This window comes from Rattus norvegicus, chromosome 10 (assembly GCF_021556685.1).
Source record: "Rattus norvegicus strain SHRSP/BbbUtx chromosome 10, alternate assembly SHRSP_T2T, whole genome shotgun sequence".
Classification (NCBI taxonomy): Eukaryota; Metazoa; Chordata; class Mammalia; order Rodentia; family Muridae; genus Rattus; species Rattus norvegicus.
The window spans coordinates 85,592,220-85,610,000 of NC_141543.1; the positions used below are offsets into that span (position 1 = coordinate 85,592,220).

The 17,781-nt window shown below is 45.3% G+C and overlaps 1 protein-coding gene across 1 annotated transcript; it reads right to left on the reverse strand.

Annotated features, from left to right (window-relative positions):
- Nucleotides 1-8,878: 8,878 nt before the first annotated feature.
- On the reverse strand, nt 8,879-14,034 carry LOC100364194 (transmembrane protein 92-like). The gene is made up of 5 exons (XM_087575014.1): nt 13,924-14,034; nt 11,305-11,327; nt 10,743-10,826; nt 10,404-10,602; nt 8,879-10,235 (listed from the first exon to the last, which is right to left on the reverse strand). The coding sequence occupies exons 1-5, from the start codon at nt 14,002-14,004 to the stop codon at nt 10,134-10,136; spliced, it is 489 nt and encodes a 162-aa protein (XP_087431140.1). The 5' UTR covers nt 14,005-14,034; the 3' UTR covers nt 8,879-10,133.
- Nucleotides 14,035-17,781: the final 3,747 nt, after the last annotated feature.

Sequence of the window (17,781 nt, forward strand, 5' to 3'; positions counted from 1 at the left end):
CTTTTGTGTATCAGTCAGAACTAGTCACCTGGCCTAACAGTTTTCCTTTATAATCTCTTATTATCTCTAAGGCCTTGGAGTGATTTCTCACTGGCAATGTATATTAGTCCTGTAACAAAGTCACAGGAGGTATGATAAGCACAGTGGGATTGAGCACACATTAGTACCAAGATAAAGACTTAGATCTACTGTCACTCAGAGGTGACAGAGGAAATAGAAGATGCAGCCAGTGCTGTTTGGGAAACTTAGGCAGAATGGACTCAGACAGGAATGGGGAAAGTGTTGGAGCAGGATCACTGGCCATGTAGGTCAGATGCTAATGAGAGGTGAGATCAGGAAACACACATTGGCTTCAGCAGAAGTGAGGTCAAATGACCCGGATGGAGGTGATGTCCTGGGAACAGAAGAGGAGAAAAATGGAGAGATGAGTTGGGTCAGCAGGACAGGGGACTGAGGTTTTCAGAGAGGTTGGAAGTAGGGCAGGTTATAAACAGACAGAGCCTCTATAATGGCAGGGAAATCCCAGCAGTGAGACCTGGGAGGGAGTTGGGAATGGGAGGGGCCACCCAGGGCTCACTGGGTTAAAGGGCAGCACATCTGTGTGTGCTATCTGTGCAGACTGGAACAGAAATTAGATGGCCTTGGTGAGAGTGTCCTTTGTTTGTTTTGTTTTCTTTTGAGACAGGGTCTGTTTCCCTACTTATAGCCTTGTCTGGCCTTGAACTCACCATGTAGACCAGGCTGACCTCAAACTCACAGAACAGCATCCCCCTGCCTCCTAACTGCTGGGACCAAGGGAATGCAACATCACGGCAAGGTGGCTTCTATGTTTTTTATTAGGCAAACTTGAAGCTGGTCTTTGAGAGGCCTGATAATGCAGGACTGGATGAGTTGCCTGGAGAAGCTCTAGTATGTGTTGGAGGACTGGGGGACCTCAGGAGAGATGTGGGCTGGATTTGGAAGTGAGTCTGCTCACACAAGTGTGCTGGTTCGTGGGCAAAAGACCAACTCAACCAGATTCTGGATTCTTCCCAGATGAGCAGAATGGATGGAGAGTGCGGTAGACTTTAGACATAAGGCAGTTGTAGTCACAACAACTTAAGCCAGGTGACTAGGGAGGCATGAAGGTTGAGGTCTGGAAGTCTTGGAGACCAGACAGTTTGGAGGTGGACACAGCTGGACCAGAGCAGCAGATGGTGCTCACAGTAGGAGGCGGGGAGTTAGGAGGATGTCCTAGTTAGGGGTACTGTCACTATGATGAAACACCATGACCAATAATGAGATGGGATGAAAGAGTTTATTTCATTTACATCTCCATCTGATAGTCTATCACTGAAGGAAGTCAGGACAGGAAATCAAACCGGGTATGAACCTGGAGGCAGGAGCTGAGGGAGAGGCTATGGTGGGGTGCAGCTTACTGGCTCCTGTTAAGGAGACCCCACTCCCAGCTTAGAGAACTGCTCCTAGGTACCAACCAGGCTTGAGTTTCTGCACACTCAGAGGTAGATCTCATTAACACACACACACACACATACACACACGCACACGCACACGCACATTTCCTCCTTCATTCACACACTGACTTTCATCATTCATTCATAAGTTTGAGTGGCTCAATCTCCATAAAGAATGACTTCTCGAGACCCGGTGAGAGAGAGACCCAACCGCCTGGTCAGGTGGGCACTCCTGAGGCTGCAGAGCGGAAGAGACCACCAACACTGCTCACCCCTGCCCACATCCCTGGCCCAAGAGGAAACTGTATAAGGCCTCTGGGCTCCCGTGGGGGAGCGGCAGGACCCCTGCCAGAGACACCGCCGGACCCTGAAGGAAACAGACCGGATAAACAGTTCTCTGCACCCAAATCCCGTGGGAGGGAGAGCTAAACCTTCAGAGAGGCAGACAAGCCTGGGAAACCAGAAGAGACTGCTCCCTGCACACACATCTCGGACGCCAGAGGAAAAAGCCAAAGACCATCTGGAACCCTGGTGCACTGAAGCTCCCGGAAGGGGCGGCACAGGTCTTCCTGGTTGCTGCCGCTGCAGAGAGCCCCTGGGCAGCACCCCACGAGCAAACCTGAGCCTCGGGACCACAGGTAAGACCAAATTTTCTGCTGCAAGAAAGCTGCCTGGTGAACTCAAGACACAGGCCCACAGGAACAGCTGAAGACCTGTAGAGAGGAAAAACTACACGCCGGAAAGCAGAACACTCTGTCCCCATAACTGACTGAAAGAGAGGAAAACAGGTCTACAGCACTCCTGACACACAGGCTTATAGGACAGTCTAGCCACTGTCAGAAATAGCAGAACAAAGTAACACTAGAGATAATCTGATGGCGAGAGGCAAGCGCAGGAACCCAAGCAACAGAAACCAAGACTACATGCCATCATCGGAGCCCAATTCTCCCACCAAAACAAACATGGAATATCCAAACACACCAGAAAAGCAAGATCTAGTTTCAAAATCATATTTGATCATGATGCTGGAGGACTTCAAGAAAGACATGAACACTTAGGGAAGCACAGGAAAACATTAATAAACAAGTAAAAGCCTACAGAGAGGAATCGCAAAAATCCCTGAAAGAATTCCAGGAAAACACAATCAAACAGTTGAAGGAATTAAAAATGGAAATAGAAGCAATCAAGAAAGAACACATGGAAACAACCCTGGATATAGAAAACCAAAAGAAGAGACAAGGAGCTGTAGATACAAGCTTCACCAACAGAATACAAGAGATGGAAGAGAGAATCTCAGGAGCAGAAGATTCCATAGAAATCATTGACTCAACTGTCAAAGATAATGTAAAGCGGAAAAAGCTACTGGTCCAAAACATACAGGAAATCCAGGACTCAATGAGAAGATGAAACCTAAGGATAATAGGTATAGAAGAGAGTGAAGACTCCCAGCTCAAAGGACCAGTAAATATCTTCAACAAAATCATAGAAGAAAACTTCCCTAACCTAAAAAAAGAGATACCCATAGACATACAAGAAGCCTACAGAACTCCAAATAGATTGGACCAGAAAAGAAACACCTCCTGTCACATAATTGTCAAAACACCAAACGCACAAAATAAAGAAAGAATATTAAAAGCAGTAAGGGAAAAAGGTCAAGTAACATATAAAGGGAGACCTATCAGAATCACACCAGACTTCTCGCCAGAAACTATGAAGGCCAGAAGATCCTGGACTGATGTCATACAGACCCTAAGAGAACACAAATGCCAGCCCAGGTTACTGTATCCAGCAAAACTCTCAATTAACATTGATGGAGAAACCAAGATATTCCATGACAAAACCAAATTTACACAATATCTTTCTACAAATCCAGCACTACAAAGGATAATAAATGGTAAAGCCCAACATAAGGAGGCAAGCTATACCCTAGAAGAAGCAAGAAACTAATCGTCTTGGCAACAAAAAAGAGAATGAAAGCACACAAACATAACCTCACATCCAAATATGAATATAACGGGAAGCAATAATCACTATTCCTTAATATCTCTCAATATCAATGGCCTCAACTCCCCAATAAAAAGACATAGATTAACAAACTGGATACGCAACGAGGACCCTGCATTCTGCTGCCTACAGGAAACACACCTCAGAGACAAAGACAGACACTACCTCAGAGTGAAAGGCTGGAAAACAACTTTCCAAGCAAATGGTCAGAAGAAGCAAGCTGGAGTAGCCATTCTAATATCAAATAAAATCAATTTCCAACTAAAAGTCATCAAAAAAGATAAGGAAGGACACTTCATATTCATCAAAGGAAAAATCCACCAAGATGAACTCTCAATCCTAAATATCTATGCCCCAAATACAAGGGCACCTACATACGTAAAGAAACCTTACTAAAGCTCAAAACACACATTGCACCTCACACAATAATAGTGGGAGATTTCAACACCCCACTCTCATCAATGGACAGATCATGGAAACAGAAATTAAACAGTGATGTAGACAGACTAAGAGAAGTCATGAGCCAAATGGACTTAACGGATATTTATAGAACATTCTATCCTAAAGCAAAAGGATATACCTTCTTCTCAGCTCCTCATGGTACTTTCTCCAAAATTGACCATATAATTGGTCAAAAAACAGGCCTCAACAGGTACAGAAAGATAGAAATAATCCCATGCGTGCTATCGGACCACCACGGCCTAAAACTGGTCTTCAATAACAATAAGGGAAGAATGCCCACATATACGTGGAAATTGAACAATGCTCTACTCAATGATAACCTGGTCAAGGAAGAAATAAAGAAAGAAATTAAAAACTTTTTAGAATTTAATGAAAATGAAGATACAACATACTCAAACTTATGGGACACAATGAAAGCTGTGCTAAGAGGAAACTCATAGCGCTGAGTGCCTGCAGAAAGAAACAGGAAAGAGCATATGTCAGCAGCTTGACAGCACACCTAAAAGCTCTAGAACAAAAAGAAGCAAATACACCCAGGAGGAGTAGAAGGCAGGAAATAATCAAACTCAGAGCTGAAATCAACCAAGTAGAAACAAAAAGGACCATAGAAAGAATCAACAGAACCAAAAGTTGGTTCTTTGAGAAAATCAACAAGATAGATAAACCCTTAGCCAGACTAACGAGAGGACACAGAGAGTGCGTCCAAATTAACAAAATCAGAAATGAAAAGGGAGACATAACTACAGATTCAGAGGAAATTCAAAAAATCATCAGATCTTACTATAAAAACCTATATTCAACAAAACTTGAAAATCTTCAGGAAATGGACAATTTCCTAGAAAGATACCAGGTATCGAAGTTAAATCAGGAACAGATAAACCAGTTAAACAACCCCATAACTCCTAAGGAAATAGAAGCAGTCATTAAAGGTCTCCCAACCAAAAAGAGCCCAGGTCCAGACGGGTTTAGTGCAGAATTCTATCAAACCTTCATAGAAGACCTCATACCAATATTATCCAAACTATTCCACAAAATTGAAACAGATGGAGCCCTACCGAATTCCTTCTACGAAGCCACAATTACTCTTATACCTAAACCACACAAAGACACAACAAAGAAAGAGAACTTCAGACCAATTTCCCTTATGAATATCGATGCAAAAATACTCAATAAAATTCTGGCAAACCGAATTCAAGAGCACATCAAAACAATCATCCACCATGATCAAGTAGGCTTCATCCCAGGCATGCAGGGATGGTTTAATATACGGAAAACCATCAACGTGATCCATTATATAAACAAACTGAAAGAACAGAACCACATGATCATTTCATTAGATGTTGAGAAAGCATTTGACAAAATTCAACACCCCTTCATGATAAAAGTCCTGGAAAGAATAGAATTCAAGGCCCATACCTAAACATAGTAAAAGCCATATACAGCAAACCAGTTGCTAACATTAAACTAAATGGAGAGAAACTTGAAGCAATCCCACTAAAATCAGGGACTAGACAAGGCTGCCCACTCTCTCCCTACTTATTCAATATAGTTCTTGAAGTTCTAGCCAGAGCAATCAGACAACAAAAGGAGATCAAAGGGATACAGATCGGAAAAGAAGAGGTCAAAATATCACTATTTGCAGATGACATGATAGTATATTTAAGTGATCCCAAAAGTTCCACCAGAGAACTACTAAAGCTGATAAACAACTTCAGCAAAGTGGCTGGGTATAAAATTAACTCAAATAAATCAGTTGCCTTCCTCTATACAAAAGAGAAACAAGCCGAGAAAGAAATTAGGGAAACGACACCCTTCATAATAGACCCAAATAATATAAAGTACCTCGGTGTGACTTTAACCAAGCAAGTAAAAGATCTGTACAATAAGAACTTCAAGACACTGAGGAAAGAAATTGAAGAAGACCTCAGAAGATGGAAAGATCTCCCATGCTCATGGATTGGCAGGATTAATATAGTAAAAATGGCCATTTTACCAAAAGCAATCTACAGATTCAATGCAATCCCCATCAAAATACCAATCCAATTCTTCAAAGAGTTAGACAGAACAATTTGCAAATTCATCTGGAATAACAAAAAACCCAGGATAGCTAAAGCTATCCTCAACAATGAAAGGACTTCAGGGGGAATCACTATCCCTGAACTCAAGCAGTATTACAGAGCAATAGTGATAAAAACTGCATGGTATTGGTACAGAGACAGACAGATAGACCAATGGAATAGAATTGAAGACCGAGAAATGAACCCACACACCTATGGTCACTTGATTTTTGACAAAGGAGCCAAAACCATCCAATGGAAAAAAGATAGCATTTTCAGCAAATGGTGCTGGTTCAACTGGAGGGCAACATGTAGAAGAATGCAGATCGATCCATGCTTATCACCCTGTACAAAGCTTAAGTCCAAGTGGATCAAGGACCTCCACATCAAACCAGACACACTCAAACTAATAGAAGAAAAACTAGGGAAGCATCTGGAACACATGGGCACTGGAAAAAATTTCCTGAACAAAACACCAATGGCTTATGCTCTAAGATCAAGAATCGACAAATGGGATCTCATAAAACTGCAAAGCTTCTGTAAGGCAAAGGACACTGTGGTTAGGACAAAACGGCAACCAACAGATTGGGAAAAGATCTTTACCAATCCTACAACAGATAGAGGCCTTATATCCAAAATATACAAAGAACTCAAGAAGTTAGACCGCAGGGAAACAAATAACCCTATTAAAAAATGGGGTTCAGAGCTAAACAAAGAATTCACAGCTGAGGAATGCCGAATGGCTGAGAAACACCTAAAGAAATGTTCAACATCTTTAGTCATAAGGGAAATGCAAATCAAAACAACCCTGAGATTTCACCTCACACCAGTGCGATTGGCTAAGATCAAAAACTCAGGTGACAGCAGATGCTGGCGAGGATGTGGAGAAAGAGGAACACTCCTCCATTGTTGGTGGGATTGCAGACTGGTAAAACCATTCTGGAAATCAGTCTGGAGGTTCCTCAGAAAATTGGACATTAAACGGCCTGAGGATCCAGCTATACCTCTCTTGGGCATATACCCAAAAGATGCCTCAACATATAAAAGAGACACGTGCTCCACTATGTTCATCGCAGCCTTATTTATAATAGCCAGAAACTGGAAAGAACCCAGATGCCCTTCAACAGAGGAATGGATACAGAAAATGTGGTACATCTACACAATGGAATATTACTCAGCTATCAAAAACAACGAGTTTATGAAATTCGTAGGCAAATGGTTGGAACTGGAAAATATCATCCTGAGTGAGCTAACCCAATCACAGAAAGACATACATGGTATGCACTCACTGATAAGTGGCTATTAGCCCAAATGCTTGAATTACCCTAGATCCCTAGAACAAACGAAACTCAAGACGGATGATCAAAATGTGAATGCTTCACTCCTTCTTTAAATGAGGAAAAAGAATACCCTTGGCAGGGAAGGGAGAGGCAAAGATTAAAACAGAGACTGAAGGAACACCCATTCAGAGCCTGCCCCACATGTGGCCCATACATATACAGCCACCCAATTAGACAAGATGGATGAAGCAAAGAAGTGCAGACCGACAGGAGCCGGATGTAGATCGCTCCTGAGAGACACAGCCAGAATACAGCAAATACAGAGGCGAATGCCAGCAGGAAACCACTGAACTGAGAATAGGTCCCCTATTGAAGGAATCAGAGAAAGAACTGGAAGAGCTTGAAGGGGCTCGAGACCCCAAAAGTACAACAATGTCAAGCAACCAGAGCTTCCAGGGACTAAGCCACTACCTAAATACTATACATGGACTGACCCTGGACTCTGTCCCCATAGATAGCAATGAATATCCTAGTAAGAGCACCAGTGGAAGGGGAAGCCCTGGGTCCTGCTAAGACTGAACCCCCAGTGAACTAGTCTATGGGGGGAGGGCGGCAATGGGGGGAGGGTTGGGAGGGGAACACCCATAAGGAAGGGGAGGGGGGAGGGGGATGTTTGCCCGGAAACTGGGAAAGGGAATAACACTCGAAATGTATATAAGAAATACTCAAGTTAATAAAAAAAAAAAAAAAAAAAAAAAAAAGAATGACTTCTCGGCCATTGGCAAACTGCTCATCCAGCTCATGGCTAACCAGGCTGCAGCTCAGTGTCTCCTCCACTCTATACCCACAGCCCTTGAGTCTCAGATGCTGAGAACACAGGTAACAATGATTTCCTGTTGTCTACAGATATCCGGGCCTTTCCATAGACACTGCTCCCATATTCATGAGGATGCTATACATGCCACGTGTGCCACCTGTCAGTCTTCCCTGTCTTCACGGCAGGGTTGAAAATTATACCAATATTCATTGGTGCAATTTCACATAGTATGGTTTTCCCAGTGCTGGTGTTTGAAGCCAGAGCTTTGGACGTGTTAGACACTCTACCACTGAGCTGTATCCCCAGCCCTTCATGAGCTACATCTGCCTATAAACAAATTCTGTGAACACATCCACCAAAGTGACCAAAGGAAAACTTGTTCATTGTGGGAAATAAAACCGCATGCAATGATAAAGCTTAAAAAATAACGAGTTTGGGTAGCGAGATGGTTTAACCTCTGAAACATTGACCACTCTTGCATAAGTCCCATGATCAACTCCCAGCACCCACAATGCACACACACACATGCACACAAAACACTAATGTAGATGAAAAATAGAATCTTGCAGTGGACAGTGGTGGTGCAGAGCCTTAATCTTAGCACTAGGGAGGCAGAGGTGAGGCAAGTTCTCTACCACTGAGCTAACCTCTTAGTCTAATTCCCCACCATAACTTTAACTCTAGCAACTCAGGCTAGACTCAGATGGGTAACCCTCCTGCTTCAACTTGAAAGTATACAACGGCACATGGTTCTTGTAGATCTTAATACACATGCTGAAACACACACACACACACACACGTATACACATTTATAAAAATGTAACAAGTAAGTTTATTTTACAAAACTCGTCTTTTCTCCCCATAAGACAGACACAGTGCAGGGTGGCAGGACAGATCCTTCATCCTTAGGGATGTGGGTTCAGTGTGGGTGTATCTCACAGAAGAAGCTCCCACAGGTCAGTGGATGTGGATCATCATTTCACACCCCACCATGTATGTCCACTGCAGCAGTAGATGGGAGTCTGCATCCTTGTGAGCTTTGCTGTGTGGGCCTCTCTGTAGTTGTATCCTTGGCAGTGGCCCTGCACGCGATTTCATCCTGGTACCCAGAACAGGTATAGTAGATTAGTGGCTTCATAAATATTGGTGGAACTGACAGTGCAAGGTCAGCTCTGAAAACCTGACATCCTTTTACTCTTACCAACAGTAGTGACTGAGTGGGAATAGATCACTCAGGGGACAAGAGAGATGACTCGGTGGTTAATAATACCTGCTGGGATTCCAGGAGAGGAAAGGGAGGGAAGTGTTCCCTAGTCCTCACTCCACACATCTATTCATGCATGGTTCGCCAGGCTTTCTCCCCAGCTTACTTTCTTCTAGAAGGCTGTTTTCTGGCTTGTAACTCTTTAAGAGTCCCATGATTAATCAAGTTCTGGTCTCCTAGGAAAGCAGGTCACAGGAATAGAGTAGGATTGTGGGGTCTTCCCAGTTCATTTCCTTAGTGCCCCCAAGATCCCAGGAAACACAAGGTCTAAGCTTTCCTTCACATCTTGGATTCTCAATCCTCCCAGCAGGTGCTCAGGGCAGTCAGTCACCATTGGAAGAAGCTGAAGTGTCCCCTTAGCCTCTGAACTGGTCCCCATCAGCACTTAGCAGCCAGACAGAACCTTGGCACCTGTGGTTTTTGCATTGCTATAGAGGTGCAGTGAGATCCTCTCAGCATAGGTATGGTTGGAAGAAGTCTCAGAGAGTCTGACCAGTTCAGTCTTCAATGTCTTTAAAAACAGACTCACTTCTGGAGGATGGCAGAGTGAGCTGTCCAGTCTAGATTGGCAGACCACTACCAATGATCTTTCTATATCCACTATAGGCTTCCCCAGTTCTTGCCTGTAGTGTGGGACAGAGATTATGGATCCAGCTCAGCTCTCATGACAGAAGGGAAGGGGACAACTGAATATAAAAATAATAAATTAAATCAAAGAACAAAAGGCATGATGGGTTAGGCAGGCAGCATTCCAGTGTCCTGGGTTTGCTCCAAGAGGTTTGTGTGTGAGACAGCTCAAAGGGTTTCATGGCTAGTCTCTCTCATTGGGCAAGTGGAGTCCTCAGGCCTGAGACTGTAGGGAGGAGGTGGTTCTGTGGGTGTCGACTTCTGAACAACCTGCAGGAGAAGAGGCACATTTGCTTTGCTTAGAGTTTGGGTAAAAAAGGACAAATATGATTGGCAAAGCGCTTCTCAGTCCATAGTCCCCCAGCCTCCAAACTATTATTTCAGCAGGTTGGACAGCTGGCTACGAAACACATTACGTATTGGGACAGAAAGACCCACCTGACTGTAGGGTGGTGGGGGATCCAAGGAGGTGACCCAAATGCTCTCTAGGGGAGCAATGGAGGGTGGATCTGGAGGACTCTGATGATCTGCTGTTCTCACTTCATGCTGTAGTTCTCTGCACTTGGGACAGAAGCGCCTCACTAGGCCACAGATGCACAAGAGGGGCAGCATGACCAATAAGATGATGAACAGGATCCTAGGGAGGTGGGCATGGTATTGTCATAAGTGCCTCGGTCATGCCCCCTTGCTCTACCTCCTCCGTCCCCCACACCTGCCCTGTTTCGGGTAGATCCTGCCCTCAGTCTATGATGCCCAGAAGTTGTGACCCTGAGTTACCTGAAGGGTTCATTGTCAGTATTCCAGATCTTTCTTTCTAGGCAGCATTCATTGTCACAACATCTGAATCCTTTGGGGCAGTGTCTAGTCAGGACAAACAGGAATGGGGAGATACCGATGAAATAAGCGCCTCAAAGCAAAGGGTCCCTGCTTCCCTAGACACCTAGGCCCTCAAGTGCAAGCCACCATTAGTGGGTGTGCAGTATAGATCCATCCAGGGTTCACTGGGAGGAATTGGGGTGTGGACCTGAGACCTGAGTTCAGAGTTCTCCATGGCAGTAAGGGGCCCTTTTTCCTCAGGCAGAGTGATCTGCTGAGGATCTTACAGGGGAGGCAGGAGTACGACACTGATCATTTGTCTCCCCACTCCCACCTATGGAAGGTTGGGCATTAGCAGGAGTTACAGACCTGCAGATCCCGAGGTTGGACAAGGTGAGAACGGCTATGGTTTCAGCAAGGGTGATATGAATTAGGTGTCTGTCCCCATTACCAGGGCAGAATCTGAGCAAACATCTGTCCCCCCTTTCTTTATTAACAATCATTGACTAAGTCCCATACTTACATGTCTTCACATTTGTATATAGTCTGTGGAAGGAAAAACACAGAGGTCAGAGGTCAAAGCCTGGGAGTTGGGTCTCGGGTGTTAGAATGCTTGTCCAGCGGTGCAATGAATTGGGTAGGTGTGGGTAAACCAGGGGTTCATGTCCATTGTCAAGGAAATCAAGAGAAGGCAGGAGTTCAAGGCTACATGGCCCATGTGAGGCCAGATTGGGGAGAAGGAACTCTGTCTCAAAAAGCACTAAACCTAGACATAGTTCCAGACAGTGGGTTTCAGATTCTCCCTCCCTCCAACCACCATGTCCAGGGTCAACAACCGAAGCCTACCTCTGCCTCCCAAATTGCTGGACTTAAAGGACTGACTTACCAAGCAAGCCCCTTCAACAATTTGTATTGAGACAGGCAAGAGTCTCACTGGATTACCCTGGCTAGTCTGGATTTCGGAGATCTACCTGTCTCTGCCTCCAGACTTTTGGATTAAAGATGGGCACTACTACCTCTGGCTCCCTCCCACACAAACAACTGGAGATTGGCCTAGGAAGCCTTCTTTAGTGGATCCTTAGATTCACAGACCCCCAGAAAGCAACCTAAGCCCCCCGCTGCGCCTACACCCATGATCCAGTGTCATTGGTAAAGACAACTCTGGGAGTTCAGTAAACATACTCAGGTCCTATTCATCCTCAGGTCCCCGTGGGAAACCCTGTATCCTTCAGTATTTTGAGACGCTCAGGGTCTCCATACAGAATCCCATGCTGTCATTAGCAGTACTGTGTAAGCTCTTAATTAGAACTCTCTTCCTCCTGGTATCAAGGCATTGCCCTCTCTGGCTACTTCACCTCAAACCATCGCCATGTGTGGTGGTGTATGCCTCCAATCTGAGAACTTCCAGCTTCTAGAGCAGCCAGAAGTAGACCCAGGCTCAACCAGTGAAGACTAGGAAGGCAGCTTGGCTTTAGTTAAAGATGGTTACAATAGCCTTTCTGTTGCTAGGACACAAGGACTTGTGACAGTCACAGCTGGGTCATCTCGTCTCCATGCTCACAATCCCTCTGTTCTTTGCTTAGGATGGGTACAGTAAGCTGAAGACACAAGGGCCCAGGAACTCAGTCACACCCACCTATACCTTCTCCCTCTCTCTCTCCACTCTTCCAAATATCAGTCTCTTGTCTTGGTAAAGACAAGGTTTCTCTGTGCACCCCTGGCTGTCCTGGAACAGGCTCTGTAGACCAAGCTGACCTAGGAGTCAGATCCACCTGCCTCGGCCTCCCCAGTGCAGGGAATAAAGGTGTGTGCTGCTAACACCACTGGGCTCCTCTGCTAACTACATTTAAACAGCAGTTAAGGCAGGCATGGTAGACCCAGCATCTAACTCCTTTTAATTCCAATGCTGAGATACCAATGCAGATCTGTGGTGAATTCACAGTTAGTACAGTCTACATAGTGACAGACTGTGTAAAAAAAAAATGACAGGTTTAATAAACTGGATCTGGATTATTCCCTGTCCCACCTTAACCATGTGGTCAGATCAGGATGGTTGGGAGCCTGAATATTAGTAAACATGGATTTATCAGATCTGATTGGTGTTTTGACAACACTTGTACTTGGATCTGCAGAGAGGGGTCAAAAGAGGATGCAGAGGTCCCAGATGGGAAGCGTCTTGAATCTGGGTTCACTCATACATGGCCTTGGATGGAGAATCAGGGGCTTCAAACAGCCAATGAGCACTGTTCTGGGGAGCTGACTTGGGAATTCACTTACCCTCCCCCACTCCACCCAGCAGATTCTCAGCCAAGAAAGATTGTAAATTTAATCCCAGTACTCAGGAGGCAGAATCTGAGTTGAGGCCAGTCTGGATTACACAGTTCTAGGATAGCCAGAGCTAGAGGAACCATGTCTCAAAACGCAAACCAAACCAAAAGATTTTAGGTTTAAAAGGCTTCTTCTGACTCCTTCTCAGGAAAACCTTCTAAACTAGGACACTTAAAGAGTTTGAAGGGTTGGGGATTTAGCTCAGCGGTAGAGTGCTTGCCTAGCAAGCACAAGGCCCTGGTTCGGTCCCCAGCTCAGGGGGGAAAAAAAAAAGAGTTTGAAGAGAAAGAGAGCTCCCATCCTGCCTCCCTGGACCACAGCAGGAAGTCACCCAGCCTAGGCAGCCAAGTTGACTCTGAGATCAAATTCAAACTAATCAGAGTAGTAAGAGAACCTCCACTTCCCTGGTACACAAACAGATAAGTCCCAGAGAGAACCAATAAACTACACCCCAAGGTCACCAGCCATGCAGGGACAGGGAAGCAGAGACACCTAATCCAGACAAGCAAGACTTCAGGTTTCTCAGCCTGACTCAGAGCTTAATAAGACATGCCAAGACTAAAACGGGGGTCAAAGATCCTATTCAGGGCTGTGGTTGGGGCCAGTTAACAACACAGCCCTGCCAAGACTAGAGGCCCAGGTTTTCCCAGGGCCTCGGTTTGAGGTCCCTACCTCCACTTTCCCCAAACAGAACTGAAAGGAAGTTACCAATGCCTGTGGTTAAGGAAATCCTGGACAAATTAATGCAGGGACTGGGCTCCAAGGCAAGCCGCTTCCCCACAGAGTCCTCCAAAGACTCAGAAGTCTTTCTTACCTTGTTGGAGCTTACTCCTTGCAGACTGAAAAGCAGGCCAAAGATCACGGTGAGTGCGTCCAGGACCCAGGCTTCCTGCATCCTGGTAAGAGGGCCAATGAGCTTAAGTGTGAAAGGACCCAGGAACAGGGCAAGATCTTACCAACTTCTCTCCACCTATGGGGCCCAGCCTCAGGATAGGGGCGGAGTTAACACACTGTAGTTGGGCTGGACAAGGGCTCAGAGTCTAGCCAGAGCTCAGGGAAAAGAAGTAGAGAAGCTGGCCTTGCTTGAGTTGAGGAAGTAGGAATGGGAAGGTTAGAAGAGATTGGTTTACCAGCCAGTTGGATGTGGCAGAACACTCTGGAAGTCGGTCTTTTGGACTGTGATTAAACAGTGGTTAGAGCAGGGCGTGGTGACACAACCTTTAATCCCATGACGGAGAAGACACAGCTCTATGATTTCAAAAGTAGTATGATATAATCAACGAGATAGGGAGCAGCCTGGGATAAATTAAAAAAAAAAAAAGCCAGGTGGTGTTAGCACAATCCTTTAACTCCCAGCACTCAGGACATAGAAACAGGTAGATCTCTGAGGCTAGCCTGGTCTCAGAGCAAGTTCCAAAACAGCCAAGACTACACACAGAAACACTATAGGTCTGGGGAGGGGAAACAGTCCGTGGGGTTGGGGATAGGGGTTGGGGGAATGACTCAGAGGTTAAGAGCACCTGTCCTTGGACCTGTATTTGGTTCCCAGCATCTACAAACTAGATGTTGCATAATCATCTGACACTCTAGTTCTAGATGATACCCTCTTCTGAACTCTGAGGGCATCAAGCAGACATAAGGTGTCCATACTTCTATGCAATAAATACTCATACACATTAAATATATAACCTTATACAAAACCAATCCAAAACAAACTTGTAAGGCCAGCCAGGTGATTTGATGTGTACCACCAAACCGGGAAACCTGAATTTTGTTTTGTTTCCTTTTCTGATTTTGTCTTTTGAGACAGGGTCCCTCTACATAGTCTAGTCTATGCTGAAACTCACGACATAGACCAGGCTATCCTTCCACTCACAGAGATCCACCTGCCTCTGACTCCTGAATACAATGATTAAAGGCATGTGCCCCCACACCCAGCTTTGAAAACCTAAATTTGATCTCTGAGACCCACCCAGTGGAAGGAGAAAGCCAATGCCATGCACTGGCCTGCAAACACACACACAAACACACACACACACACACACACATGCACACACACATGCACATACACACACAAACACACACACACATGCACATACACACACAAACACACACACACATGCACATACACACACACACACACACACAGAGAGAGAGAGAGAATGAATAAATGTAATTAAAATATTTTTTGTTATTGTTTTAGTTTTTCAAGACAGGGTTTCTCGGTATAGCCCTGGCTTAAGAGATCTTCAACAAAAGAGATCTTTGTCCCTTTGAACCCATAGTACTGGGATTAAACATGTATGCCTCCACCATCTGATATAAAATACCATTTAAAATAAATATTTAAGGACTGGAGCAATGGATCAGCCGTTAAGAGCACTGACTGTTCTTCCAGAAGTCCTCAGTTCAATTCTCAACAAACACATGGTGGCTCACAACCATCTGTATGGGGATCCTATGCTCACTTCTAGTTTGTCTGAAGACAGCGACAGTGCACTCCCATAAAATAAATAAATACATTTTTAAAATAATTAAAATAAAAATTTAAAATTCAAGCCAAGTGGTGATACACAACTTTAATCCCAGAATTTGTGAGGCAGAAGGAGGTAGATCTTTGAGCTCAATGCCAGCCTGGTCTACAGAGTGAGTTCTAGGACAACCAAGGCTATTCAGGGAAACCAAGTCTCAAAAAGTCAAAATCAATTAATAAAATTGGAGAGGTCCTCTCAACACTGAAGGGTGCTGTCTTTGCCCAGATACAAGGGAGGCAGGCACAGGGCGGGAGGCAGAGACTGTGGGAAAGGCAGGCCAGGGCACAAGAAGGAAAATGTGGTGTGTGTCACATAAAAGGTTCCATTCCTTTGTGCTTTGTACTGAGGTGAGGAAAAGACCCTAAGCTGGGGAGCAAACACTTTGGCACAGCGTTCCCCACAGTACTGGGATATTGATGTCCCCTCTATTTTGCAACTTTGTCAGTGGGGTGGACACTTTTACAGTTCCTTTCTGAAGAAATAAAAATCGAGGCTAAGGATTTGACCACTGTGACCAAAAAGTTGGTAGCCCTTAATGGGATGAGCAGGCCAGGTGATATTATTCATGGAAGGACTCAGGCTGTCAGAGTATGGCCACCAGGTGGCAGCATCGGACAGCGCACAGGTGTGCACAGGGATCCTGGACTTCACCTGAGAGGCTGAGGCCCCTTGCTAGAAAGAGGACAGACAGGTGGGTGCATGATGACTGTCAAGGGCGGGGGGGGGGGGAGAGACATGAGGCCTCCTAGCTTGGGGATGGATCTCAATGAGGTAGTGGCGGGGACGCTGTCTGATCTGGGGACACAGCAAGGTTGCCCTTCGTGGCTCTGGTGTAAGTGCAAGGTGCATCTACCTCTCCTGTTAACTGTCCTCTTTAACTTGGAGGCTCCTTGGAGTCCTCCCCTTACTTCTGGTCCCTTTATTCTCTGTCATACTGAAAGACTCTCCAAGCCTTGCCTTTTCTCCCAGTCTCTGTTTTCCAATATCAGTGTCTTGCCACATCCAAAGACACCAGTGTGGGACCCTCTGTTTTCCCTCCTGTCTGTATCACCCACTGCAGGTCAGTGAAGAGAGACTGTTTTGGTTTTGTCCAAATTTCCTTTCCTTTGGTCCCCGTACTCCTGTGGCTTAGAAACCCTGCATCTCCCTCATTCTCCTGTAAGAAATTGCCCTGTGGTCTCTTTTCCACTTTCTGCCTGTTTCTCATTATCCATTGGCCCCTTTAAGTGCTTAAAAACAGAACCTTCCAGAGCCAGGTCAAGTGCAATTGGGATTTGTCTCCAGAGAATCCCCTCTCTACTTTAAATCTCTGGTGACTGACTCTAGGGATAGCAGAGGTGGGAAGAGGGAGTATGCCTCTTGCCAACCCCTGTTACAGAGCCTGACTGAGGCTCCTCCCCCAAGCTGAGCTGGGACCTCCTTGGGACAGTGCTGAAATTTCTCAACAACACTCACACTTCTGCCCCATTGAGAGAAATGGTTGCTAACTTGGATTTCTGGCCCTCCTGCCTCTGCCCAGGCCCCACTGTCTCTGTCTGTGTCCTGAGAGAGACTTCTGTGGTCCTTCATTCCCTGCTGACTGCCACCCTGTCCAGGCTGGGAGCCCCCTCTGGAATTATGTCTCAGGAAAGAGAAGGCCAGACACCCTGTGTAGCTGAGAAGAAGGTTGGGGTGGGTGGGCTGCAGAACTGAAGGGAAGTGTCTAGTACCAGTGTCCCTGATGGGCAGAATTAGAGCAGGTATTATTTCCTGTGAGTGTCTGGCATCTATCTAACACAGATGTATTGTTGCCTGAGGAAAGGGAGAGGTCATTAAAGTTGTATTAAATAACAGTAAAGTTTACTTGTGTGATGGTTGATATGTTCTTGACCTATTGGAATGTGTAGCCTTGTTGGAGTAGGTGTGTCACTGTAGGTATGGGCTTTGAGACCCTCATCTTAGAAGCCTGGAAGCCAGTGTTCAGCTAGCAGCCTTCAGATGAAGATGTATAGCTCTCAGTTCTTCTTCCACCATGCCTGCCTGGATGCTACTATGTTCTCGCCATAATGATATTGAATTGAACCTCTGAACATCTTAACTAGACCTAATTGATTTTTGTCCTTATAAGAACTGCCTTGACCATGGTGTCTATGCACAGC

Excerpts from the sequence above, each read along its gene's own strand:
- LOC100364194 (XM_087575014.1), bottom strand. The coding sequence starts at position 14,004 with ATGCAGGAAGCCTGGGTCCTGGACGCACTCACCGTGATCTTTGGCCTG. Across the intron at positions 11,328-13,923 it reads AAGGAGTAAGCTCCAACAAG|ACTATATACAAATGTGAAGA; the intron begins GTAAGAAAGACT and ends TTCCTTCCACAG. Across the intron at positions 10,827-11,304 it reads ATATACAAATGTGAAGACAT|ACACTGCCCCAAAGGATTCA; the intron begins GTAAGTATGGGA and ends TGTCCTGACTAG.